This window comes from Taudactylus pleione, unplaced genomic scaffold (genome assembly GCF_031769625.1).
Source record: "Taudactylus pleione unplaced genomic scaffold, aTauple2 ptg000041l, whole genome shotgun sequence".
NCBI lineage: Eukaryota > Metazoa > Chordata > Amphibia > Anura > Myobatrachidae > Taudactylus > Taudactylus pleione.
Window position 1 is genome coordinate 50,130,303 of NW_028284443.1, and position 24,996 is coordinate 50,155,298.

General features: G+C 42.6%; 1 protein-coding gene across 5 annotated transcripts in view; it reads right to left on the reverse strand.

Moving 5' to 3' along the window:
- GRTP1 (growth hormone regulated TBC protein 1) overlaps window positions 1–23,495 on the reverse strand; it is a 40,692-nt gene extending 17,197 nt beyond the window's left edge. The window contains exons 1-6 of one of the 5 annotated variants that reach the window (XM_088458637.1): window positions 23,317–23,495; window positions 22,372–22,418; window positions 18,303–18,385; window positions 13,682–13,843; window positions 11,913–12,037; window positions 1,515–1,611 (exon numbers count right to left, since the gene is read on the reverse strand). In XM_088458637.1, coding sequence (XP_088314763.1) covers window positions 1,515–1,611; window positions 11,913–12,037; window positions 13,682–13,843; window positions 18,303–18,385; window positions 22,372–22,412 — 508 coding nt within the window. In that variant the 5' untranslated portion in view covers window positions 22,413–22,418; window positions 23,317–23,495. Of the gene's footprint in view, window positions 1–1,514; window positions 1,612–11,912; window positions 12,038–13,681; window positions 13,844–18,302; window positions 18,455–22,371; window positions 22,456–23,232; window positions 23,252–23,316 lie in introns of those variants that run through there. The other 4 variants (XM_088458612.1, XM_088458629.1, XM_088458608.1 and 1 more) reach the window with 4 other exon arrangements.
- Window positions 23,496–24,996: the final 1,501 nt, after the last annotated feature.

Sequence of the window (24,996 nt, forward strand, 5' to 3'; positions counted from 1 at the left end):
ATATCATGAGATCAAAATGTTTTATTTTGTAATTCTTACCTCTAATCAAAACAAAATACTCTGATGTCAAATAAATAATTAAAAAATAAATAAATTTGCACAGACAATCATTAACATATAAATAAAAAGATTTAAGTGTTGGGCATGCAAATCTTAAAGAAAACAAAATGCATTTGTTTAATTTTTTAGTAAGTTTAAGACACATGCTGTATAAACAGGGCCGGCGCCACCATTAGGCAGCTGCCTAAGGGCTCCGGCCACTGGAGGGCGCCCGCTAAATCTGTTATACTAAAAAATTATAGATGTCTCTGAAAGAGACATCCTTCATTTGCATTGGGCCAGCCTTGCGGCTGCGGCACTAACCAGCCACTTATGCTGCTGTCAGTCACCTCAACGTCGGCACTGCACTGGTCACTGCTAGTGCTTGGACTCCTCTCCACATCCCCATCCCCCGGGCTGCTGCCTGTCAGCAGTGATGTATGCCTGCTTTCATCTCCCTAAGCCCCTCCTCTTCCTCTCAGAGAGACAAGCAGTAGGGCTGGCTGGGGGATGGGGCTGAAAACTTCAGACTGAGACTTCACTATTAAGTCTAGTATTGTACATCAAACGTTTGTGTGAACGCTAGAGGTGGAGGGTGAAAGGAGCATAATGATACTTGTACAGAGGGGGAGATGTGCATAATGTTAGTGTCTACAGAGGGGGACAGATGCATAAATGTTATATGTACAGAGGGGGAGAGGTGCATAATGTTAGTGTCTACAGAGGGGGAGAGGTGCATAATGTTATGTCTGCAGAGGGGGACAGGTGCATAATGTTATGTGCACAGAGGGGGACAGGTGCATAATGTTATGTGCACAGAGGGAGATGGGTGCATAATGTTATTTTATAGAGGGGACAGATTCATAATGTTATATGTAGAGAGGTGCATCATTTTATGTTTACAGAGGGAGATGGGAAGGAGGGGGGGTGCTGGAGTGGCTTTTTTTTCCAATGTATTTCATGTGAATCTGGCACCAGGCCAACTGTAGTTCAAAGTTAAAAAAAAAAAATTATATATATATATATATTTATTAATATTTAGAAAACATGTTTTTATGTGAGCAGCTGGGAGGAGGGGATTGGAGGAGGCAGGGGCATAATTGTGCAGCTTTGCCTAGGGCGCCTAAAAACCCTGCACAAGCCCTGTGCATAAACACACAGAAATAATAACATAATGCGAAAAACATGCAATATATGTTTATACAAAATAACTTATACATCACTGACTTTAATGGAGTCTGCCTTTACATGTGTTCTTTCATAAAAAAGCAGATTAAAAGATGTACATTTGTCTGCTTCATGGAAACATCTACCATCAAATTCACAAATGCTCTTGTAATCATTAAATATGAGGACATTTAGATAAAATGCCTCCATTTTAGAATTTGGCAGAGAACAAGAAAATGGAATATTCTAAACAAAATTTGTCTTTATTAAGCAAACTTTTTTATACTGGGTACAAACATTAAACATACCAGGCAAAATGCGTCCAATAAGGGCATCTAACAGCCAGAAGGCTCTTTCTTCATCTTTAGTAACAAGTATCAGGTATCCAGTGATAAAGTTCATACCCTGAAATGAGACAGGATCGAATTCAAATCGCATAACAAAAACCTCCCAAAATGGTTAACCAAGATCAGTTATTGCAACACCGAGATGATTCAAATACTGTAAATGAAAGTCCTTAGAAAAATTTAGATGGAAACATAGGTTTGACGTGTTTTTTTATATACATATATAAATGTGTAAACACTGTGTGTCTGTGTAATAAAGTACAATGTGTAGTTAAGTGTCTTGCCAGGTATAAATACCAATAATGAATAATCAACCACAATAATTTAAGAAGAAAAATATATGAACAATTTATTTCTACAAGTAATAAAAAGAAAAACACAATAAAAAACAGAGAGAGACAACTGACCCTTAACAGGTATCTACATAATCTCCAAGTATATACAAAAAAGTGCAATGTGCATTGCAATATCATATAGAATAAAATTAGTTATGGTAGACTTACCTATATTAACTCTTTTGCTTCGAGGTCCATAGGGTCCACAGAGATACCATGGGGAAATGTGGTTGGAGTGATCCAGGCACCAAACAGTTAAGCTGTCAGGTCCCAGGATGCCTCGGGTCCTCCTCCACATATAACCCACCCCTGGCCCATCCATTCCATTTTGGAAACAAGCCCAAGGCAGGAGAAGGAAAGAGGAGAAGGAAGGACAAATGTACACCGGAAACACTCTCTCACAGAAGATGAGGGAATCCGTGACAGAGAAAAATTACCCAATGAAGCCTGGTGCGTCAGGGTAGGGGGTATTATGGACCTTGAAGATAAAAAAAAACCAAAAAGTTAACAAAGGTAAGTCTACCATAACTCAAATTTTCTTCTTCAGGGTCCATAGGGGGTAAACAGGGATACCATGAGGATGTCCTAAAGCAGTTTCCTTGAGGGTGGGGACACTCATGAGCAGAAAGGAGAATCCGCCACCCAAAGGAAGCATCCTGAGAGGCAAAGGTGTAGAACCTAAGAAAGGTGTGAACAGAAGACCACGTGGCCGCCTTGCACAATTGTTCAGCAGAGTCACCACGTCAAAATGCCCAAGATGGTCCTATAGACCAAGTAGAATGTGCTGTCACCGTGTTTGGAACAGGGAGATCAGCCTGCGTGTATGCCTGAGAGATAGTCATGCGCAGCCATCGAGCCAGAGTTTGTTAGTTGGCCACCCTTGTTTGTGAAACCAATACAACACAAAAAGAGCTTCTGATTTCCTAAAAGAGTTTGTACAATCCAATAGATACGGAGAGCACGAACCACATACAGATCTGAAGACTGGAACCACAATCTCTTCATTCACATGAAAATGGGAATACTACCTTAGGAAGGTAACTTGCCCATGCACGGAGGACAGCTCTATCCTGGTGAAAAATCAAAAAGGTGGAGCGTGAAGAGAGAGCTGCCAAATCAGAGACTCTGCGGGCAGAGGAGATAGCAAGGAGAAAAAGTGTCTACGCTATCAATCACTTCTACTCTACTGAGTCCAGAGGTCCAAATGGAGGAGCCTGTAGCCCCTTGAGAACCAAAGACAAATCCCACGGTACCACCGGTTGGACAAAGGGTGGCTGAACTCTGAGAACACCCTGAAAAAAAAAAATTCGAACATCCGGCAGAGAAGCGATCCTTTGCTGGAATCAAACTGACAATGCAAAAACCTGTACTCTCAGGGTGGCCAGGCAGAGACAGGAGGTCTAACCCAGCCTGGAGAAAAGCAAGTACCCGGGAACACCAGTGACCAAAGGAGTGCCAAACTCTGTAATAGATACGGGCAGAGAAAGGCTTTTGTGCCCCAAGCATTGTCTGAATCACAAAGCTGGAGAAACCTTTGGCTCTTAAGATGGAAGACTCAAGAGCCACGCCGTCAAAGACAGATGAGGTAGGTCCGGATGAAAGCAGGGACCCTGCACCAATAGATCAGACCATAGAGGAAGAGGAAACGGAGTGTCTATGGAGAGACTCTGTATGTAGGTGAACCAATGGCGCCTGGGCCAAGCAGGAGCTATCAGTACTACTGTTCCGCCTTCCTGTTTGAATTTCCTGAGGACCCTTGGGAGGAGGGAAATCGGAGGAAGTTCCACCTCACTGCCAGTGCATCCAAGAAGTCCTGGACCCGTACCTGGGGACTTTGTGGTTGTGATGTGAGGCCATGAGGTCTACGTCTGGTAGGCCCCATTTGTTCACCAGAAGTTGAAAGACTCCCGGGTGGAGAGCCCACTCTCCGGCGTGTATGTCCTTATGACTTGGGAGTCCTTAACTGGAAAGCGGACTTCCTGGGATGAATATTGCAGAGATAGCCAAAAGATGACGTTCTGCCCAGATCAGAATGTTTGCCACTTCCCTCATGGCTGCTTGACTTTGCATGCCTCCCTGATGACTGAGATAGGCAACTGTTGTCGGACTGGATCTGGACTGGCCTGCCTTGGAGGAGGTCCTGTGCCAGGATGAGCGCTTTGTATACTACACAATGCCCCAGGATGTTTATGGGCAGGTGACTTTCCTCATTTGTCCATTTTCCCCGAAAGGTATAATGACCTGTCACCACCCCCATCCGCCAAGACTGGCGTCCATGGTGAGGAGCACCCAATTTGGATTCCAGAAAGGGCGGACCCTTGTACAGATGAGACTTTTGTAGCCACCACAAAAGAGCTGAACCTCCGGAGAAGGATCCTCTGGGACCGTATTAGATTATACTGCCCAATACACTGTGAGAGAATCAATTGCTGCAGAGGCCTGGAGTGGAACGAAGCACATTCCACCATGTCAAAGGTGGATACCATTGTAAAACAGCTGGAGACTGTGCCAATCAGGAGGTTGTCCAAGTATGGCAGTATTCTGACTCCCTGATGCCTGAGGTGGGCTGTCATAACTGCCATTATTTCGGTGAAGACCAGAGGGGCCATTGATAGACCAAAGGGCAGCGCCTGAAATTGGTAATGTTTTGCAGGACAGCAAACTGTAGAAATTGTTGGTGGGATAGCATAATAGGCACATGCAGATGCGCATCCTGAATGTCCAGGGAAGCCATAAAATCCCCAGGTTCCATTGCCAGAATAATTGACCGAAGAGTCTCCATACGGAATTTGGGTACATGGATAAACTTGTTGAGGATTTTCATATTTAGAATACGGCGATAACCCCCATTTGGTTTTGGAATCAAAAACAGGTTGGAATAATAACCCTTTCCTTGTTGAACCACAGGAACCAGGATTATGATCCCTGCCTGCAACAGGGAGTAAATGGCCAGCTGGAGGGCCAAGGCCTTGATAGAATCTGATGATGGAATTGTAAAAATAACTTCTGGGGAGGACCCCTCCAGAAGGTGAGGACATACCCCTGAAAGACCACTTCTCGGACCCAGGCGTCTGTTTGATGCCAGGAGTTCTTAAAATGAAGAAGTTGGCCTCCCATCCACCCTGAGATCCCACAGGAGGAGGCTCGCCCCATCAGGCGGAGTGTTTGTCGACCAGCTTGGAAGCTGGAGGTATGACCGCCCAAGACCTCTTAGTTTGCGGCTTGTTTATCCTGTGAGAACTAGACAGTCTGGAGAAAGGGAAGAGCAAAAGGACAGCCTAAGGACGAAAGGACCGAAAAGAGGACTGCCTAGGCTTTGATGTAGCTGTTGATGGCAGACCTGCAGTACTTGAGGCTGCCAGAGAAGCCACTAGCTTATCCAATTCTGCTCCAAATTGTATGTTTCCATAAAAAGGCAGGAATTAATGAGCCTTTTTGGGTCCCGCATCTGCTTTCCAGGACCTTAACCAAAGAGCTCTACGAGCAACAACCGAAGCTGCCGATGCTTTAGAAGCCAGGAGTCCAGCATCTATTGCAGCTTCTCCCAAATAGGAGGCCGCTTCCCGTATGTGGGAGATGTGTGTCAGCTGTTCTCTGGTAGCATTTGAGTGTCTTTCAATGCCCCCGTCCATTCTTCAACAGCCTTGGATACCCAGAACTGCTGTGGGTATCCCATTATGGGAGGCAACGTGGGACCAGCCAAACGGTCTACTGGCTGCATCATAACTGGAGACAAAGAGGACTCCCAAGATGGCTCCTCTACAGGGCCTGGTAGACTGGACTGATGAGGACAAGCCCGCCAAACAGCTTTTACATGAGACCAGCACCGAGGCCTCAGCCTCCTGTTTACCCTTACAGTTACACTTATTTATTATGTCTAAAAGTAACTGCCTTCTCAAACATCAATTATATATGAAGTACAATTGAGAGACAAAAAATAAAAAATCCCCACACACCTGTAGCAAAGGGTTGAGGAGATATAGCAGTGATAGTTATAACGGACAGTACAGAAAATAAAGGCAGTAACAACACAGCAGAGCTAGCATAAGTCACATACAATGCATACAATATACTTGCAATGGGCTCTGAATCAACAACTCAAAACACAAGGTTTGGTAGGATTTGAGCACTGTATGACCTGGCCTTTGAGAAGAGGTATACAGGGAGACTAGACCCAAAACCTCCTGAGAGCAGCAGCTTCAGCAGAGCACAGACAAGTGGTCGCCGGGCGTCTCATATACAGAGGAGGGTAGGAGGAGCAACCCAGACATGGGAAAACCTTGGATGGATCGCCGTCTGGGCTGGGGGAGGGACTGCCGGGGAGAGCCTACCTACCCTATGCTGCATTAACCCCCGGGTGCACTGGTATCACCGTAGCACCGCATCTACCACCTTCCCTGGCACCAGAAAATTATGCCCCAGTGGTCTTAGTGGGGGAGCGGATACACCGATCGCCCCACTACAGCAACTTCCAGCGGGTCTCCACCGCCAGAGGTACGGACTGCAACACGCAGTTTCCCGCGAGTGCCTTCACCTGCAGCTCTGTGTACCCGGCCGCTGTCCAGGGTCCAAGCATCACCGCTAGCCAAACTCTGCTGAAGCCCGCCGAAATCACCAGTCCAGTTACTGATGTTGCGGTGCCGGCGGAGGTAGATGGAGCAGCAGCAACGGCGTCCATTAGGACGCCTAATGCTGCTTGCTCTCCAGTTAGAAGGTGCAACTGATCCTGCCACACTAAACAACAAAACTGAATGCCTGTGGCCAGGGGCGGGGTATATGTGGAGGAGGACTGGAGGCATCCTGAGAGCTGAAAGCTTAACTGTTTGGTGCCTGGATCACTCCAACCACATTTCCCTATGGTATCCCTGTGGACCCCCGATGGACCCTGAAGAAGAGATCATTGTTATTCACAATAACTTAAGGATGGCCAGTTCATTTTCTAAAAAAAAAAAAAAAACACTTTACATTAAAAAGTTCAATTCATAGCAACACCAGTATAAAATAAATAGGATTAAAAAATCAAATGTTTATCTGAGTAAAGTGCTGTTTTGATTTTTAATATTTCCATTAGATGATGGCAAAAGACTTGGAAAATCTGACATATATAAAGGTGCGGTGTTTAGTAGTAAGCATGTTACCACTCACCCAGAGAGGATGCCTGGGAGCTTGTAGACCAGTTAACAAGTTCTTACATTCCTACCTCTTGCCAAAGACAGGCATACAAGAATGTGCTGAAGCTACAGCATCAATGTTACCGCTGGGGGTTACTGACAGAATTATGATAATCTGAGGTTAACGCTGGCAGAATCTTTATCACATGGTTCTGTTCATACAGCAAACACAGCTTTCTGATTTCATTCGACATGTCACGACTGCACTGCTAACATGACTGTTCAGAATGTTAACTATGAAACAAATATTACTTTTCAGCTTCTGGGGTCACACAATGCACTTATTTATGACACAATTGATCCTACTAGAACAAGAATGTTGCTAATAAAGTCCAATGTGGATGCAGCATTCCATGCCAAAATATTGACCATAACTAACAGTGTCCTTCCTATCCAAGAATTCAGATTTTTCATTGAATAATCTATTGGTTTTGGACACAGATATATAGTAAAAGAAAAAAAAAAAAAGTAAGCCACTTTATATTACCCACTGTACAGTGCTTATGTAATGCAACAACACAGAAGAACATGTTTTATAGAAGTCAGCTTGTGGAAGGAACAATTACAAAGCAATGAAAAACAAAGTACACCTCCCAACATAAGCCCAATCAGCCCAGACCAGAAGACTTGACTGCTGTTAATATGCAATTGTCCAATGAAAACAGGGACTGTTGGAAGATATAAATAAATATGAATAGATCATCAAGTACAATCAACATTGTTATATAAATTCGGGGGGGGGGGAGGGGGGTATTTCTATGCAATAATTTAACAGCAGCGCTGACTAATGGTGCATACACACGGTCAGACTTGCTAGTTCAACGATTTTACCAACGATCTTATGAACGATTTGAACGATTTTACCAACGATCTCATGAATGAACGATTTGACAGTATTTAAATGAATGAAACGTCCAGATCTGACTGCAAACAGTCAATATCAGATATCGTTATCGGACATGCAGGCACGCGCATCGTTCGTCGATGCATGTCAACGATATGAACGATGTAACGATTTTTACAATCGTTATCGTTCATATCTTCCCGAAAATCTGACCGTGTACCCTCTATAAAAATAATATTTCATAGAACACTGTCTGTGCATATTTCAGCATAAATGCCCAATACACTATCTTCATCCAGCCAGACACATTCCAGAACACCCGATAAGCTCAATTCCTGCTCCTTACTGCTATCACTGTATGAAGGATGAATCCTATCATTTGAGAAATACAATTTATTATTTACCAGAAAGAACAGCTTGTTCTGTCCACAGTATTTGGAAAAGATGATAATTATAATAGAGTGACATAGAAGGAAAGTGTAACAGCGATCAGTGGCCCTGCAGCTTTGTAGACTGGCTGACATCAGGGGCATGTTATAACTTTTCAGCAACATGAATAAACGTTCTAGTTTCAGCTCATAAATAGGATATTCATTAATCTACCTACATCATCCTTTATCGTACATCTCATAAGGCAGATCACTATTAAAAAACATATCATTCACTGTTGAACAGTCTGTATGTGGCTGAAGATACAATCGGGTTTTGTAATGGGACTCAAATTTCAATGCTTCATGCAGTTTTTCCAAGAGACTTCATTGAGAAACTTTACACGGTCTGATTCCTTTTGTAGAAATAAATTCAAGCAAGCAATGCTTGCCAACTTTACACCCGCAGCCATAGCGACAGAATGTTGCAGAACACTTGGGCAGAATTGAGCAGGATATTAATTGTGCGGGACTTTCAGCAGCTCCAAACATCCACCCGGCTAGCACACTATTATTGCTTTATAGGGCAGGTAGTGTTTACCAGGTATTTCAGGGGCTGATCAATTTTATTGGCAACAGGACAGTCAGTCTATGCAAAGCCACAAGCAAACAACATACACAAGAAACGAAACACTGAACAGGGAACAGAAACTCTCATGATCTACCTAAGGGAAGCAGCTATTCAGCGAGCCTAATTAATAAGTTGACAAGAACGCAATCCATCAAATCAATAGAAACTAGGGATATCACGCAGGCACAAAACTTAATGGTAGGTGTTTCCGGATGTGGATTGAAAGATCTACAGTAAAAAGGTAGACAATGTATAGATAGAAACCAGATGTTAAAAAGTCAATAGGTAGACAGGGACAAAAGGTCAACACACTAAATGTTGACATATAAGAATGTCAACAGGTTCAAATGGTCGACATGCATATGGTCGGCACTTTTTTTTCTAACCCTCCCTCCTGGTGCCTACAGGGGCGCCGAGAGGGGGGGGGGAGCGGGTACAGATTACCCGGGCCTGGGCTTCCTGAGGGGCCCGGCGCCGCTCCCCCCTCCCTCACAGTAGCCCAGCACACAGCGTGTGCTGAGCTGCAGTGGAGACTGCTCGTGGCTGCTGAGCAGCAGCCACAGCAGTCTCCGATGCCTGTGGTGGGGAGCGATCACACTGATCGCGTCCCCCCTGGCTTTGAGCAGGGCTGAGGGGGCTCAGAGCGCCCCCTCCCCAGCGCGCAGCGCCGCTGCATATCTTTATTTTTTCGGGAAGGGGGTGTGGCCACGCCTCCCGTGATTAGACCACGCCCCCTATTACCCGGGCCCACCGCGGCTCTCAGCAGGCCTGGGTGCCTAACCCTAACTGTCAGGATAGGTGCCTGACCCTAACCATTGGGGTAAGTGCCTAATGCTAACACTCTGGTAAGGGTATGAAGTCAGGAAGCAGGCGGTGGAAATGCCGACCGCCGGCTTGCCGACTGTCATATTCCGGCAAGGTACTAATGATAGGAGTCGAAATCCCGACGCCTATCATTAGGGTGCGGGGAGGGGGAGTTAGAGTTAGGCACCCCTAAGGGAGGGTTAGGGGGGGGGGAAAAGGTTAGGGATAGATTAGATACTTACCCTGTTGGGATCTGGTCCTTTCTAGCTATACTTACCCTGTCGGGATCTGGTCCTTTTCTAGCTTCCGGCGTCGGTATTACATCCGCCGGGCTGACGTCTGGCGGGATATCATACAGAATCCCCGGTAAGTGCCTAACACTAACAAAAAAACCTAAAATAATCATGTGTCGTCATTTTGACCCTGACGACCATTTGTACCCGTCGACCTTCTTACATGTTGACCTTTAGTGTGTCGACCTATTGACTGTCTAACATCTCGTGTCTATCTAGATATTGTCTACCTTTTTACTGTAGATCAAAGGACCGGATCCCTGTTTTTCCCAGGTAAACAGTGTTTTAACCTTGTATTGTGCATATAAAACAGTACCATCCTTTGTTTGATTCACCTTTTCCTATTGAAAACAGTTCAGATTATATGAATGATTTTCCCTTCCAGGGAGAGGGGGTAATTCTATAACAGACACTACATAAAAGTTTGATTCTGCAAAATCTAGAAGATGCTGTACATGAGACTGCAACCTGAAGAGGATTTATATTTCTCCAGTCTGGTACAGCAGTAAACATGACTGCATGGGGTACAATACAGTACACTGCAAGTTATCAATACCAGTCAGCAGCAGATGAATGAAAACTGGCATCTTCTGACTAAAGGGCTGGCTTATTAAATTATGCAACTACTCAGATATATAATATGGATGTGAATGACAAAGCAATGCTGTCAACACGAATAGTGACAAGGGGTTGACAGTATTATAGAAGACCTTTGAATAAAAAGTAACAAAGGATGACTGACCCACATCAAAAAAAGAACTGTGGGTTAGAATAAAAAGAAAAAATATATATTAAAAAGATACCATATGCTTATATTACAAATCAAGATAGGTAAGGTGACCCTTCCAGTGCACAGTAATAAAAACAAAGTCAAATAAAAAAAAAAGAATTTACATGTGCCAAAAGCAGCAAAGGGAACACTCCAACTAGTTTTCCCTAAAATCTGAATAGTGTTAACCATTAGTAACAATTTTACTAAGACACTCATTGTGTAGCAATAGTGCCATAAGGCGGAATTAAGGATGTTTTCAGTGGCACTTGTGGGGTCAGTCCCTCTCCTACTAGGCATGCTCCTCTCCTCCTCTTCAAGAATAGAAAGCCACTAGCCTTTTTAGTAACTAGCTATAATTTTGTAAGAGTGTGTATATCACTGCTCTCCCAAGGGCCATTTTAATGAGAACTGTGCCTGGCATGTTTATAACAACGAATGGGGCAGGCCCGGCTTGCAGAGTGTGCTGGCCAGTGTGGAATGTCGCGGGCAGCGGAGGCATAAGAAAACTGGGGGTGGAGTGCCCGTGCATTCATGGAGGAATCACACCATAGAGTAGGTTTTAAGGAAGGCTCACCTTAGGTCCCAGTGCAGCCAGTCCCTCTGAAGATCTATAGAGAGTTTGTATCTAGCAAACAATTACACATAGCATGGAGGCTATGGGGGTTGTGTAATAGGTTCCAAGATCATGGAAATGGTGCGATTATGGTGAGGTCACTGCTAAATTTAAAGTGATGACATGTTAAATAGGAAAACCAGGCTTCTAACTGATCTCCACTAACATTAAAGTGGCTCAGTCACCGAAAACAAACTGATTCAGTAATCTCAGTACCTACTGCGTAACCCCTATATTTTACTTGCCACATAGACCTCTTCAGGAACATTCAGTTCTATGCAATGTGCGCATTTACAGTAGAAGAACATTGCAGCATTACCTGCGCACTTCAATGGCTGTGACGGATAGTTTTGAGGTTTGTGGCTGCCAGTTGCAGGGATAGCAGTCCGAACGCCCGGTACTCTCGCTCATAGCTTTTAAATTGAATGTCCCCTTGGGGGTTATTTTGCTCAGCTAAGAAAGCATAAAAATTATTTTGCCGTCAAGCATAATACCATAATCAAAGTTACAGAAAGTGTCCAGACCTACCTGGCAATACCCCACAGCTTTATTATGGTGCCCATAAGCCACTAAAACATTATGCAGTGTCTGCTGTAAACAAGGGCTTGCATTCTTCCGAAACTTCACATTATCAGGGAACGTCCTGTTCAGATCTGCAGAACAGAAATTTTAAATGCAGCTTCATAAAATTGAAACTAAAAGTTAAGTTTAAAGGTTTAGTATCAGTACCTTAGTGTCTGCTAAGTTTTCCACATCTATAACAGCTTAGCAATTGAAGGCCTGGGTTGAACCTGAAAACCTTTTCCCTGGCATATTAGGACAGTCTCATATAGGGACCAGAGCATAGCACAAGATAAAACCAATCACCTTTAAAATAGAAAGTTTAGTGACTAGGGAAATGAACTATAGCAGTGACTCAGGTCAAACTTCCTGATGACTTCCATCCAATCATGAGGAAGTACAACCTTTAGAACAGTGAAATCAATCATTGATAAAGTAAGTAGTATTTCCAGCAGTAGACAGCAGGGCTGGTAGCACATGACTCTGCACTGCACATGACTCTGCACTGCACATGACTCTGCACTGCACATGACTCTGCACTGCACATGACTCTGCACTGCACATGACTCTGCACATGCTAATAGTGTACATAAACTATGGAAATTTTCTCTGTATTGAAAAATATTTAAAATATTCTTTCATGCTGCAGCAAGTACATCGGTTTTGTCAGGGACATTTTTAGTATACACAAAATCACAATGCAAGTATAGTTTTTACTGTCATTTTAAAGGTTTACTGTATATCACGATAATTACACATACATTTACCTTTGGACAATTTAATACTAACTATATAACTGTGTCAAAGGGAGCTCAATTTATCCCAGCACTATCTCCTTTTAATAAATGTAGGTAATTTTTGCCTAATAATATCATTAATTAATTTTGTGTGAACATTAGTATTTGTAAATGTACCCCAATATACAAATTTGCTTAACTAGATAACTTATGACCCCCTGATCTAGAGAAAAGAACATGAACATGGGTCTGGTCTTTGAGGCATAAGCCACCACTGCTGTTATATGGATTACAGTCCATCCATCACTAAAGCAATATGAGCAATGCTACATAGCAGTTACTACCTCCTGGAGACCGAACTAAATATTCAGGAGAAATCACCCTCAGAAGTCGTTAGGAGTGAGTGATATCACTGCCTTGTGCTGAAATCATAGACTGCATTCTCAGGAATATTAGTTTAGCTAACATGTCTGCCTACACGATTTGGATTGGTTTAATATAACTCATTATACAACAAATGTAAATAGTATTACCTTTCCTAACCTGCAAAAGAAAGTGACAGCTTTCTTCTTGAACTACTAGAATCCAGCAGAAAAAGGTCACATCTTTCTTATATATAAATGCCGCGGGATGTAGTCAGGATCCCAACAGTCACAATCCCGACAGATTCAGACGGCAAGTATTAGGGTTAGGCATTAGGGGGTGAGTTAGGGTTAAGCTGCGGGAGGGGAGGGTTAGGGCTAGGATTGGAGTTCCAATACTTGCCAAAATCTTTAAGGGATGCTGCTGTAGGTATTCTGACCATCGGCATTGTGACCGTCAGGATTCCATACCCAACCCGAATGCCACAGGCATCAGAGAGGAAAGGTCCAAATAGAAATAAAGGCGACAGATTTATCAAAAAAACAAAAAATAAAGAAATATAAACTTGTATTGTCCAAAAGCAGGCAAGCAAGAGGTCAGTGCTTCAGGTCTACATCATGGATATAAGGATATTACCTGTGACAACAGCATCCACAAGTTTTGCATTCTTCTGTCCATCTACCAATGCACGGTGATAATATCCTGGATTCAACTCCATCTGGGCCTGTGCTCCACTCACTATCATCCACACATGAGAGCGATGTTCGTTAGGAATTCCTTTCCTAATGTATCTCTTTACTGAATAAATCAGAAGAATAAGGAGGTTGTCTATCAAACCATAAATCAAACAAAATGCAGAAAATTTTATGGATCTTTCCTGCTCCTATGTAAATCGCAGACCAGAATAGGCTGCTTGTCAATGCAATACACCCGAAAAGGTTTTCCTTTCAAATTAAATAATCATTCCCAAATCATCCTTAGGAGCCACGGATAGGTGTTCCCCGAGATCTAAGAATGACATATCTTAGTGAAATCACTCAGTATTAATCAGCATAAAGAAACATAGTATTTTCTGTATACTTTATGCCATGACAAACAGCTGTATGACACTGAAGGGACATGCTGCTCCACTTCTGGGATGGTCCAGTGAATTCAATATATAAGGGCTTGTTATTTGACTTCTGTTAAGTGGTTCAGGGGTCTATTTACGAAGTCTTGGAGAGATGAAGTACCAACCAATCAGCTCGTAACCGTCACTTTACAGGCTGGTTGGCATTTTAAATCAGTCCTCTTTATCTCTCTCCAAGGCATAGTACATAGACCCCTCAGTTTGACAGGTTTTTGTAATTGGGCTACCTAAGGGTACACAGTCATTACAACCATTGTCGAATATCAATGTTCAAGTCCACATCAACAACATACTAAACAATGTAGTGTGCACTGAAGGTCACCAAAGAACCACTGGTGTTCTAAAAAACACTCTGAAAAAGATCCACCGGAATGATTCAGAAATGACAAGTAGTAAATGCTGGTAAGAGGATATCATATTGGATTTTTTTGGCCGTTGATTTGAAACAAGATACTCCAATCCCAACCATCAAGCCTGGCACTGAGTGCATCATATTCTGAGTCTGCTTTTGCAGGATGAGAAATTGTGGATTGTAGCAACAGATTGTTAGGGTCCATCCATGATGTAAAGCTCAGCACTCATCACACAAGTGAATTTAACAGCATAGCTGAAGGGTAGTGGGGAGGGGGGTTGGAATAGACAAGTCAAAATTCAACATGAACTTCTCTGCAATACTAACATAATACAAGCCAAGTCATGCAAGACGGTCTAACAATTACTACTAGTTGAGTGAGGATTTTTACTTTTCTGTTAGAAGATTTACTTTAGTGATGAGCCATAATGTATGAACCATTTTCTGGTTGTTAAATTTGCTCTTACAATGCAGAAATAATTTTGTCAATGAATGAGCCAAAATATTTTCAAATCAAATGTGCTATGTGGATTAACATTACAGTCTTAGAAGGTGTATGTACTAAGTCTTGGAGAAACAAAGTGGATATAAATAATGTACCAACCGATCAGCTCCTGTCATTTTTCAAACATAGCCTGTAAAGTGACAGTCAGGAGCTAATTGGTTGGTACTTTATCTCTCTCCAAGGCTTAGTACATAGAGGAGATGCTATTTTGTAAGCCTAAAGCATTATACTGTACATATTTTTTCCTTGAAAGATTGTGAATTTTACATCAAAGTGTTCCAGGGAAACCCTAGAGTTGAAACCTTACCTACCGGGAAAAAAAAAAAAAGATCGATCGAAAGAATACTGGCGCACTCAGGTAATGCAAGTAGACTCTGTTAGGTAATATCGTCATTTCGATGTTTATTACATCGTCATCAGGATAACAAGTAATAAACATCAAAGAGCTGATATTACCTACCTGAGTCATCTCACATTACCTGAGTGTCGCCAGTGTTGGATTTGTATGTTGTGCCAGGGGCACCTATGGAAGGCACCGAGGCTTTGTGAACACATAACGTTAGTGCTGCCTGATTGGATTTAGATTTAAAAAAATATATATATTTTTAATTTTTTTTCTTGTGCCGATATGATCTGTGCCAGTGGTTACCAAGCTTTATCAAATTAAGTATATTGTGCTTATCGGTCACCCTTTGTGCTTCTGTCTGTCCACATATTTTATTAATGGCAGCCGCCAGCACTGGTTTTGCCTATCACATTGACCATAAATAACTTTATTTGGGCCTGGACTAACAAATTGTGGCATCCCTGCAAGTGGCCCAGAGCACCCCAGGATGCCACAACAGTTTATAAACCATTACATAGATCAGTGGTTCCCAACTAATTTAGTTTTGTTGATGTTCTAGGAGAATAATCTAAATGTATTGAGTTTGTTATACTTAGAATTCCAATGGTTCAAGGTTCTTTGAATATTCTGCCTGTTGTATGAAGATGACTCACTTTGGCATGATGAAAACACCACAAATTAGTTGGAGAAATGTGTTTTCATACAGTATGGCTGTCCATAAGTGGGGACACATGTCAGGAGGTACAACAATGTTAAAATGTTGTGTTTTGGTGCATTTATTTGCTTTTATCCAAAACACAATAAAAAATGTATTCTAAACTTAATTTTATTAATACGTTGAGTGTTGAAATGATACATTTTCAAACTCATCTCTCAAGGAGAGGAGGCCCTAAAACCCACATTTATAATGCCCATTATGCCTATTGGCAGCCCTGGATACAAGCATATTTTCCTCACTGTCGTGAGCCAATCCACAACACACTAGCGGGTAGATTTACTAAAGTGCAGGTTTTTAGAAGTGGAGATGTTGCTCATAGCAACCAATCAGATTCCACTTAACATTTATCTAGTACCTTCGAGCTGATAATAGCTAGAATCTGATTGGTTGCCATGGGCAACATCTGCACTTCTAAAAACCGCACTTTAGTAAATATACCCCTAGGAGAGTGTGTATATCAGAGATAGCCACCTGATACATTTTGTTATCCTTATGGGGAAATACTCTGGTTTGCAAAGAAGTATACACACAGGCTACTCTTGTCACGGACACCAACATAGGCAAGTGTCTGAGACCAACACGCATTCATACAATTCACTCTGACTAGCGGGGTGAGAGAGCATTTATCAAGTACATTCTATAAAACGATAGGTAGAAGCTGATTGGTTGCTATGGGCTACATCTGCACTCTTTTCAATGCTTAATACATCAACCCCATAGATAGTGCCCTATGTTCTTCCTTCAGTGTATCAGATATTTTTACAATATACTGTATAGCTGCACCTAACAATAGAAACATATACCTAAACCAGCGTTTCCCAAACTCATTCCTTAGGGAGTACTAACAGTGCATGTTTTCCAGTTCTCTTCATAGTGAAATAATTAGGTCCACCTGTGGATCTTTCAAAATGTGTCAGCCAGTAATGACTACACCTGTACACCAACTAGGAAAAATGGAAGCCATGCACTGTTGGGGAATGAGCTTGGGAAATACTGCCTTAGACATTGCATACAAATATCAGAAGCTTTATAACTATAACCAGAATGAACAGGACACTCGCCAACATATATAAAAGATCTATATTAAGTCAGTATCAAAACACATTTTGTACAAGTTCATGAAAAATGTGTATGTAGTGATGCTGTGAAGGAAATAAATGTTTTTTTGGTGAGATTTATGCTCTGTACACAGTAGGACAACGGATTGGTCAGCAGATCTGCCATATGAACGGCCGATTGGAAAGCTCTACACACTTACCAATCTGCTGCTCGATGTGTCTGACCTGACATCACAATTGGGCATGCATTTAAATTTGCCCTACAAGTCGAGAGGTCAAGGTTGGCGGCCCCTGAAGCAAGTGCACGGGGGGGTCAGCAGGTCGTCCATACATACAGACAGAAGCGGCTGCGCTGACCTAATAGGTCTGTGAATTACATGTTCATAGACATATCGGGTGTACACACCCACCGATGCACTCACAATATATCGTTCATCGATCAAATGATATTTCAACAATAGTGTACTTTAAGGATAGATATACTTGAGAATAGGTGTCTTAATTAGTACCTCAGTTATTTGTATTTAACCATCTATGCTCAAGCATGGATATCACTAAAACCCGGACTGTTATGCTGAGTACACACTGACAGATATATTGGCCGATCATTTGATCGGCCAATATATCTGCGGCCAGTTGGCCAGTGTGTACCTGTGATACGTCGGTGAACGTCGTCGTTCGCCGACATATCGCATTGGCTGTGCTGCACAGCCGATGGACAGACATGTCTGCAGACATATCTGTCCATCGGCAAGCGTGTACGGGCAGTCTGCAAACCGTCCGTACACACACAGCGCCAGCCGCGGGGAGGGAGGTGGGACACACCCCCTGCCCGCCGGGACCCGCAGCCAGACACAGATGATGGCCAACAAAAGTCAATGTCAAACAGAAAGAATAAGTCCTAGAGATCATATGTGATATTTCTAGTGTACAGCTTTCTTCATAACGCTGCTCAGCAGACATATTACACTATTAATAAGAACGCCACAATGTCCAATGATAATAGTCACAAATGCTAACTATAGCTTCACAAATAGAACAGAACTGACAGTGACGAGTAAATGCAGTTCTTATACTATTACTATACGTTTGTGTTAGGATAAATCATTGTGCATCTCAGTCATCCATTTTGCTGTTCTTACAATATACCTTTCAAGCTTTTCTCCACGGTTGTGGACTTCTGCATGAGTTTAGACCATTGTATAGCTCTTCTTGTGAGAACTTCCAGGTATCTGGAATGAAAGCCTTCATAAAACGCATAATCAAATTCTTCAGGTCGTTCAAATCCATAAATATCGATCCTATTAAGAAAACACAATATCAGAAACAGCAGGAGTGTAGCGTACAATACACAACATACAGTCATCCATGGGACATGAGATGTTTTAAATCTACAGTAACAAACCATTGTCAGTATACAGGTGATTGGGGGAAACATTTTTTTGTATTATTTTTATTCAACAAGGTTTGAGGTCATCTGTTTTGTTGCGTTTCAGAAGCCTAAACAGACAAGTAGCCCATATTGCCCCGAATTCCCGACATTCATGCCTGCTACAGATTACAGATCTCATGTGGTATGAAGCCCCTGCTAGATGTAAACTCTGTGTTCGCCAAGTAGTGTACCAGAACAATATGAGCATTGTCACCTGGAGACATACAGTATACCCACAGCCAGGGCTCCCTGAGGCTCATTTTCTCTTAAATATTCTCAATCAACCTCTGTAGTATTATATGACATGTTCCTCCAGGCTTACATCTGTGGCATGAAAAGCTATAAAATGATTATGTAACATTGATATTTCGAGCGCCTATAAACCTACAACCCTCAGACACAGGTCTGCTCACTGACTAATAACGCATTTTTTAGAGATCAGTAGGGTCAAGGCCAATGCACTGGATGAAGGTTGGCCCTATAAGTAGGAAGCAGGATAACAGAACAGGATGGGTACTGGATGCCGGCGCTCGGGATGTCGACGGTCAGAATCCTGACAGGATTAGAATGCTGACACTTGTCGGTCAGTATTCTAGTCCTCCCTCTCTCCCTACCCTATCCCCCAAATGCCTAAACCTAACCTCCCCCTCCCCGCACCCTAAACCTAACCCTCCCCCCAACTTACCTTCGGGATGCTGGCGCCTGGATTCTGACCGCATCCCAACAGAAACACACACTATTCAAAGTGACAGATACGCTACATAATTTATTTATTGAACACAATCACGGTACATTGGGCCTGATTCAGAGTTGTACATTATGCCAATATTTACACCATTGAGTGATTATATGTATTCTGTACATGCGCCTAAGTCGCACTGTGTGAAGGTACATTACTATCGTCACTCGGGAGGATTTATTCCCAAAGTGATTATATGTATTCTGTACATGCGCCTAAGTCGTACTGTGTGAAGGTACATTACTATTGTCACTCGGGAGGATTTATTCCCAAAGTGATTATATGTATTCTGTACATGCGCCTAAGTCGTACTGTGTGAAGGTACATTACTATTGTCACTCGGGAGGATTTATTCCCAAAGTGATTATATGCATTCTGTACATGCGCCTAAGTCGCACTGTGTGAAGGTACATTACTATTGTCACTCGGGAGGATTTATTCCCAAAAGGAGCCCCTCCCTGTGATGTGCCTGGAGAGCTGCCAGGGCTGCTGCGCATGAGCAGTCACGCTGATTGGACATGCACGCCCTCCATTGCCCGGAAGGGTTCCAGAGGAACCCTCTGCCGGCTAATTATGCAAGGTGTAGCTCATAGGCTACAGCGGCGAACGCCATCTTCAGATGGCGTTAGCTACGGGACCAATATCTGGAATGCCGGTTGGTAAATTTGGCAGCATTGCATCCCCCATAGAAATATATATGGGGGATGCGGCTGCCAGCGGGAATGGAGGGATCTCAGATACCTGCTGCGGTCCCTCCTTCATACATCCGGGGGAAACTTAATATTTGTGGTTAACCCTCGAAAACACCCATTAATATAGATATATGATAAATGGGTCCCTCTGAGGAGACTCCACGCAGACTAGACTGGCTATGGAAGAGCTGCCTCATCTTACAGGCACAGTTACCAGGAGATGGAGATATTCTTCATGGAGGAAAGTCCTACAGTTATACCTGCACTCATAGGCAAAATGCAGGGGGGGGGGGTTTCTGTCTGCCTGGAAACCCCCCTCCCCAGCCCACACCATTGCCTCAATAGAAATATAATAAAATGTTACTAGTGCTGCATGGTCTTGGAATGGTGCCCACATCTAAAATAAAAACATTCTGATCAGGCAGGATGGACCTACTGCCGCACCTAATGGCTCACTGTGATCTCTAGTCCTGTATATGCTGGAATTATGGCACACAATACACTTTGTATGATGCATATTTATTTATTATTTATTTATTAACAGTTTCTTATATAGCGCATAATATTCCGTTGCGCTTTACAATTGTCAACATTGATAGAACAAAACTGAGTAATGACAGACAGACATATATATATATATATAGGTAGGAAGGTATATTAAAGCTGGTTAAGTGCTAATTATGCCCTCTTCATGGACTGGCCACACTCGGTCTAAAATCAAGCATTTGGAAACCCCCTCTAGAAATCCTGCGTTTGCCACTGCCTGCACTAACCAGTTTGAAGCCAAAGCATGTGATTCATACTGACAGTCAATAGAAATACCTCTGTGATTCACACCTGAGTGAGGTCAGTGTATGGAACAGGTTTTGTATGTCTAAAACACCCAACAAGCTCATGGCAAAACCACTAGGAAAAACATTTTTTTTTTTTTTAAGCAAAACATACCACTACATGTTTGACTAGCGAGGTGACTCTTCATGAAGCAAAATGCAATCTTATTGCTGATTAAAGTATGTCTCTACAAGCACCCAATATACAGAGCTGCTCACTATTGAAGCAGAACAAATGACGTCAGGCTCAAATCTCACTGACTAAATGTTTCCCTACAGTTATATTTATAGGTGCTAAAAGCAAAATGCAAAGTACAAACTAAGGACAAAGTCCACAGAAGGTGCTCAAGCAGCGAAGCAAAAACATTCAGTCATGTTTAGGTCAGAACAAAAGTCAATATAACATGATCTAAGACTGAATATGGAAAGATATCTTCTGTATGCTTTATTACTTTCTCATGAATCTTATTCAAGTACACATGTAACATGAACAAATATTTTCCGATTCTATCGTACCCAGAAATACATAAAAATCCTGGTTTTAAATTTTAAAAATATGCATTTCTTTTCTTTTAGCTTTTTAAATCTGTCCCCCCTTGGAATTTGATAGTCAAAAAGACAAATCCCTCTACTACCGTGATCTGTGCCTTAGGGACACTTTTTCAGCTAATGTGTATGTGAGATGCTGTAGCATGTACCATTATTGGACAGATTACAGAACCTACATTGGATTGAAGGGATTTAACACTTTCGTTCATATAGGTTCCAGACAGATTATTATTATCATCCTTTATTTATATGGCGTCACAAGGGTTCCACAGCGCCTCACAAAGTACATTAACAAATCAACAAACTCATAAAACAGCAACTTACAGTACAAAACAATACAGAATAAGAACAGTTTATAAACATTGCTGCAGCGATTATAACACTCAAAAAAGCAGCAGGACGTCAGCTACCAAGTGTTAAGTGCCCTTGTGGGGAGTTTTGGAGTAGATGGAAGAAAATAATCTGCCCGTCTCTTCAGTCTAGCTCTGTATAATGCCAGCTAGCTCTGTATAATGCCAGGTGTTTATAGAAATATAGGAGTGAAAGTACCAGACAGTGACAGATACTTGTGATTACACAGTGACAGGCTCTGCGTGCAGGTCATAAAAGGGTGGGACAAGGTTTCTCCTCCTGAACCAGGAAACAGTATTTGTTCATAATACACCTGATCCCGATATGGCCAGCCTGCCAAGGAACAGCTTACCTCATTGTGTCATGTTTATAAACACTAAGATACATGGAGCTACTATTACAAAAGTAGGCAAAACTACAATTAGAACACACTTTAATATATCAATATTTTTTAAATAGAGATTAAATAAGATAACTTACAATACAGAAGGCTCATGTGGGGACAGTGAACAAAAAGTAATTAAAAGCTCATTGGCAACAATAGAATTATAACATGTACAAAAGCTCAAATTGTTTAAGCAAAATCACCCCATCATTTGGATTCTGCTGAAAGTAATGTCATTACCTGGGTATTCTGTCCTTTGCGGTCTCCTGATCAGTGTCCATTGGTGCCTTATTTAAAAAAAAAAAGAGGGCAGATGCCAGCTTGCTACAAAACAAAATGACCGTTTCATATGATTTATATTATTACAGCATGACATATACTTTATTCTATGGATAAAAAAGGTCTCATTCAAATTATATATATATATATATATATATATATATATATATATATATATATATACATACATACACACACACATATGTACATACATACACACACACACACGTCACCAACATTAGGAATTGTGCACATCATAACCATCTGTATAAAAAACAAACAATACATAAAGCAGGGACTTGCCCACCATTTTATAATGATGCCTTAGTCCAACCCATTCCAACAGCAGAAAATTGTATTTATTGCACAAATGCAAAAAAATTACCATTTACTTTTACAAAATGTCTTATGTATAAAATAATAACTAGTCAAAATTTGCACGATATTATAGAGCCATGTACTGTGAACCGACTATCACATATATTGATAAACTAGGTAAATGGCAGTAGACAGCATCTTAAAATTTACGGTAAATACTACCTGCTAGTCCACAAACAAATTGGTTTAGTTGTACAAGTAAATTGGCAGCACATACAGTAACAAACAAAGCTTCCACACAGATATTTATTTAAAAAAATAATAATCATAAAATATTATTATTATTATTATTATTATTATTATTATTATATCAGCATAAGCCAAAACAACACCAGTACAATTTAACACTGCCTTATATGAAAGACTAACTAACTATACACTAGTAGTCTATGCCCCACACCCAGGTTTTTGCTCCCAGGATTAGCTAGAGAACTGCCCATGCACCTGTCCCGGCGTAATGTGTACACTGACAGCAGCCTGAGCACAGAACTTTGCGGCTGATTGGATCACAGCAATTACACAAGTTACCTGCAGTGACGGCTGGAAGCTGTATTACCGCTCACACACCGCGGCTGGGATCACCGCCATGTGTTACCCGGGCCCGGCCGGCGCTCTGCACAGTGCTCGCACTCTAATCCCCCTCTCTGTCTGTCTAGTGTAGCACACAGCTTGGTGTCAATCATCCGGCTGGGGGTGGGTCCACTGGCGTTCCCAACATGGAAAGGGGCGGGTTTATCCAGCACAACGGGAGGAATACATGTAAAAAGTCCGTATATATACTATGTATATCTATGTACTATGTACTATGAGGCTCTGCCATCAGACGAAGAAAAACAGTTCAAACATTTCAGCATAGAACAATTTTTATGTTTTGGAGATTTCACTAGGAATAAGGGTCCTATTTATAAAGCCTCTTTTTAATAAAATTATACAGAACTCTGAAACAGTGGTTTCTGTATAATTATATGTATTCCCGCTATGTACTAATGGCCTAAAGCAGGAGATTTTCACAGGAATCTTTTGCAAAAAGCTAATTAGCGCTGCACACCGCAGTCCTCATTATTATCAATGAGGTCTGACCCCTATTTACCAAGCTTCAAAAAGTGTAGTTTTCAGAGTTTGGCCATATTGGTTAACACAGTGGTTCCCAAACTGTGTGCCGTGGCCAGGGCCGGCTCCAGGGGTAGCCGTGCCCTGTGCCATGCTGGGTATACTGCGCCTTCTAGTCGCGCGCGGTGAATCAGCGTGCGACCAGAAATGGGGGCATGGCCTAATTACCATAGGCCATGCCCCTAAGTGACGTTATATGGCACGCCTCTCGTGTAATGTCACGCTGGGGGCGAGCCCAGCACTCCGTCACTAGCTAGGCTTCCCCCAGCCATCTCCCGGCACTGATTGGATGCCACGCGCATGCACGCATTCAGCTACTCCGGGGGTCCGGCACCACCGCACAGCTGTGGGGGTGCCCAACCTCTCGACCAGACCACCAGTGGGACACTTCGGTCCATGGGTGGAACTGCGGGACAGTGCTGTCACTCTGAAATCGGGATGTTGGGAGCAGGGTCGGCTCCAGGTATGTTCCTGGCTATGCGGCCGCACAGGGGCACCGGGATCCGGCAGTAGGAAAGTCCCAACCTCCACCCCGTCGGTTGCAGTGAATATATAAGCACTGGGGGAGGGCACAGTGAGAGAAGGGGCGGGGGTACACGGGATGGCACAGGGTGCCGAGGCACCTAGCGCCGGACCTGGTTGGGAGGGGTGCGCCCTCTATGGGGTGGCGCCCCTGTTCGACCGCACTGGTCGAACATCCCAAGAGGCTCAGATTGGTGGTCTAGCACCAAATTAGAATATTTATAGGCAATGTAATGTTAATATGTGGACAAATAGAAGCACAAACCTGTTTACCAACACATAACTGAACCGAGGGATGACAGGTCAGCACAATTTACTTTTATTTCCTAAATTTCTCAATAACAAACTTTTGGCTTAGGGGTGACATGAACACAATGCTGATAGTCTAGGGCGCCGTGATTCAAAAAAGTTTGGGAACCACTGGGTTAACACATTATGGGGTCCATTTATTAATGATCGCATATGCAATGCGATCTAGGCATGATATTACCGGCCATGATCGCATAGCAAGATGCAATCATAGCGCCAGAATGTATTATAGGGCACCCACACGGACAGAGGCTCCTAAAGGAGCCT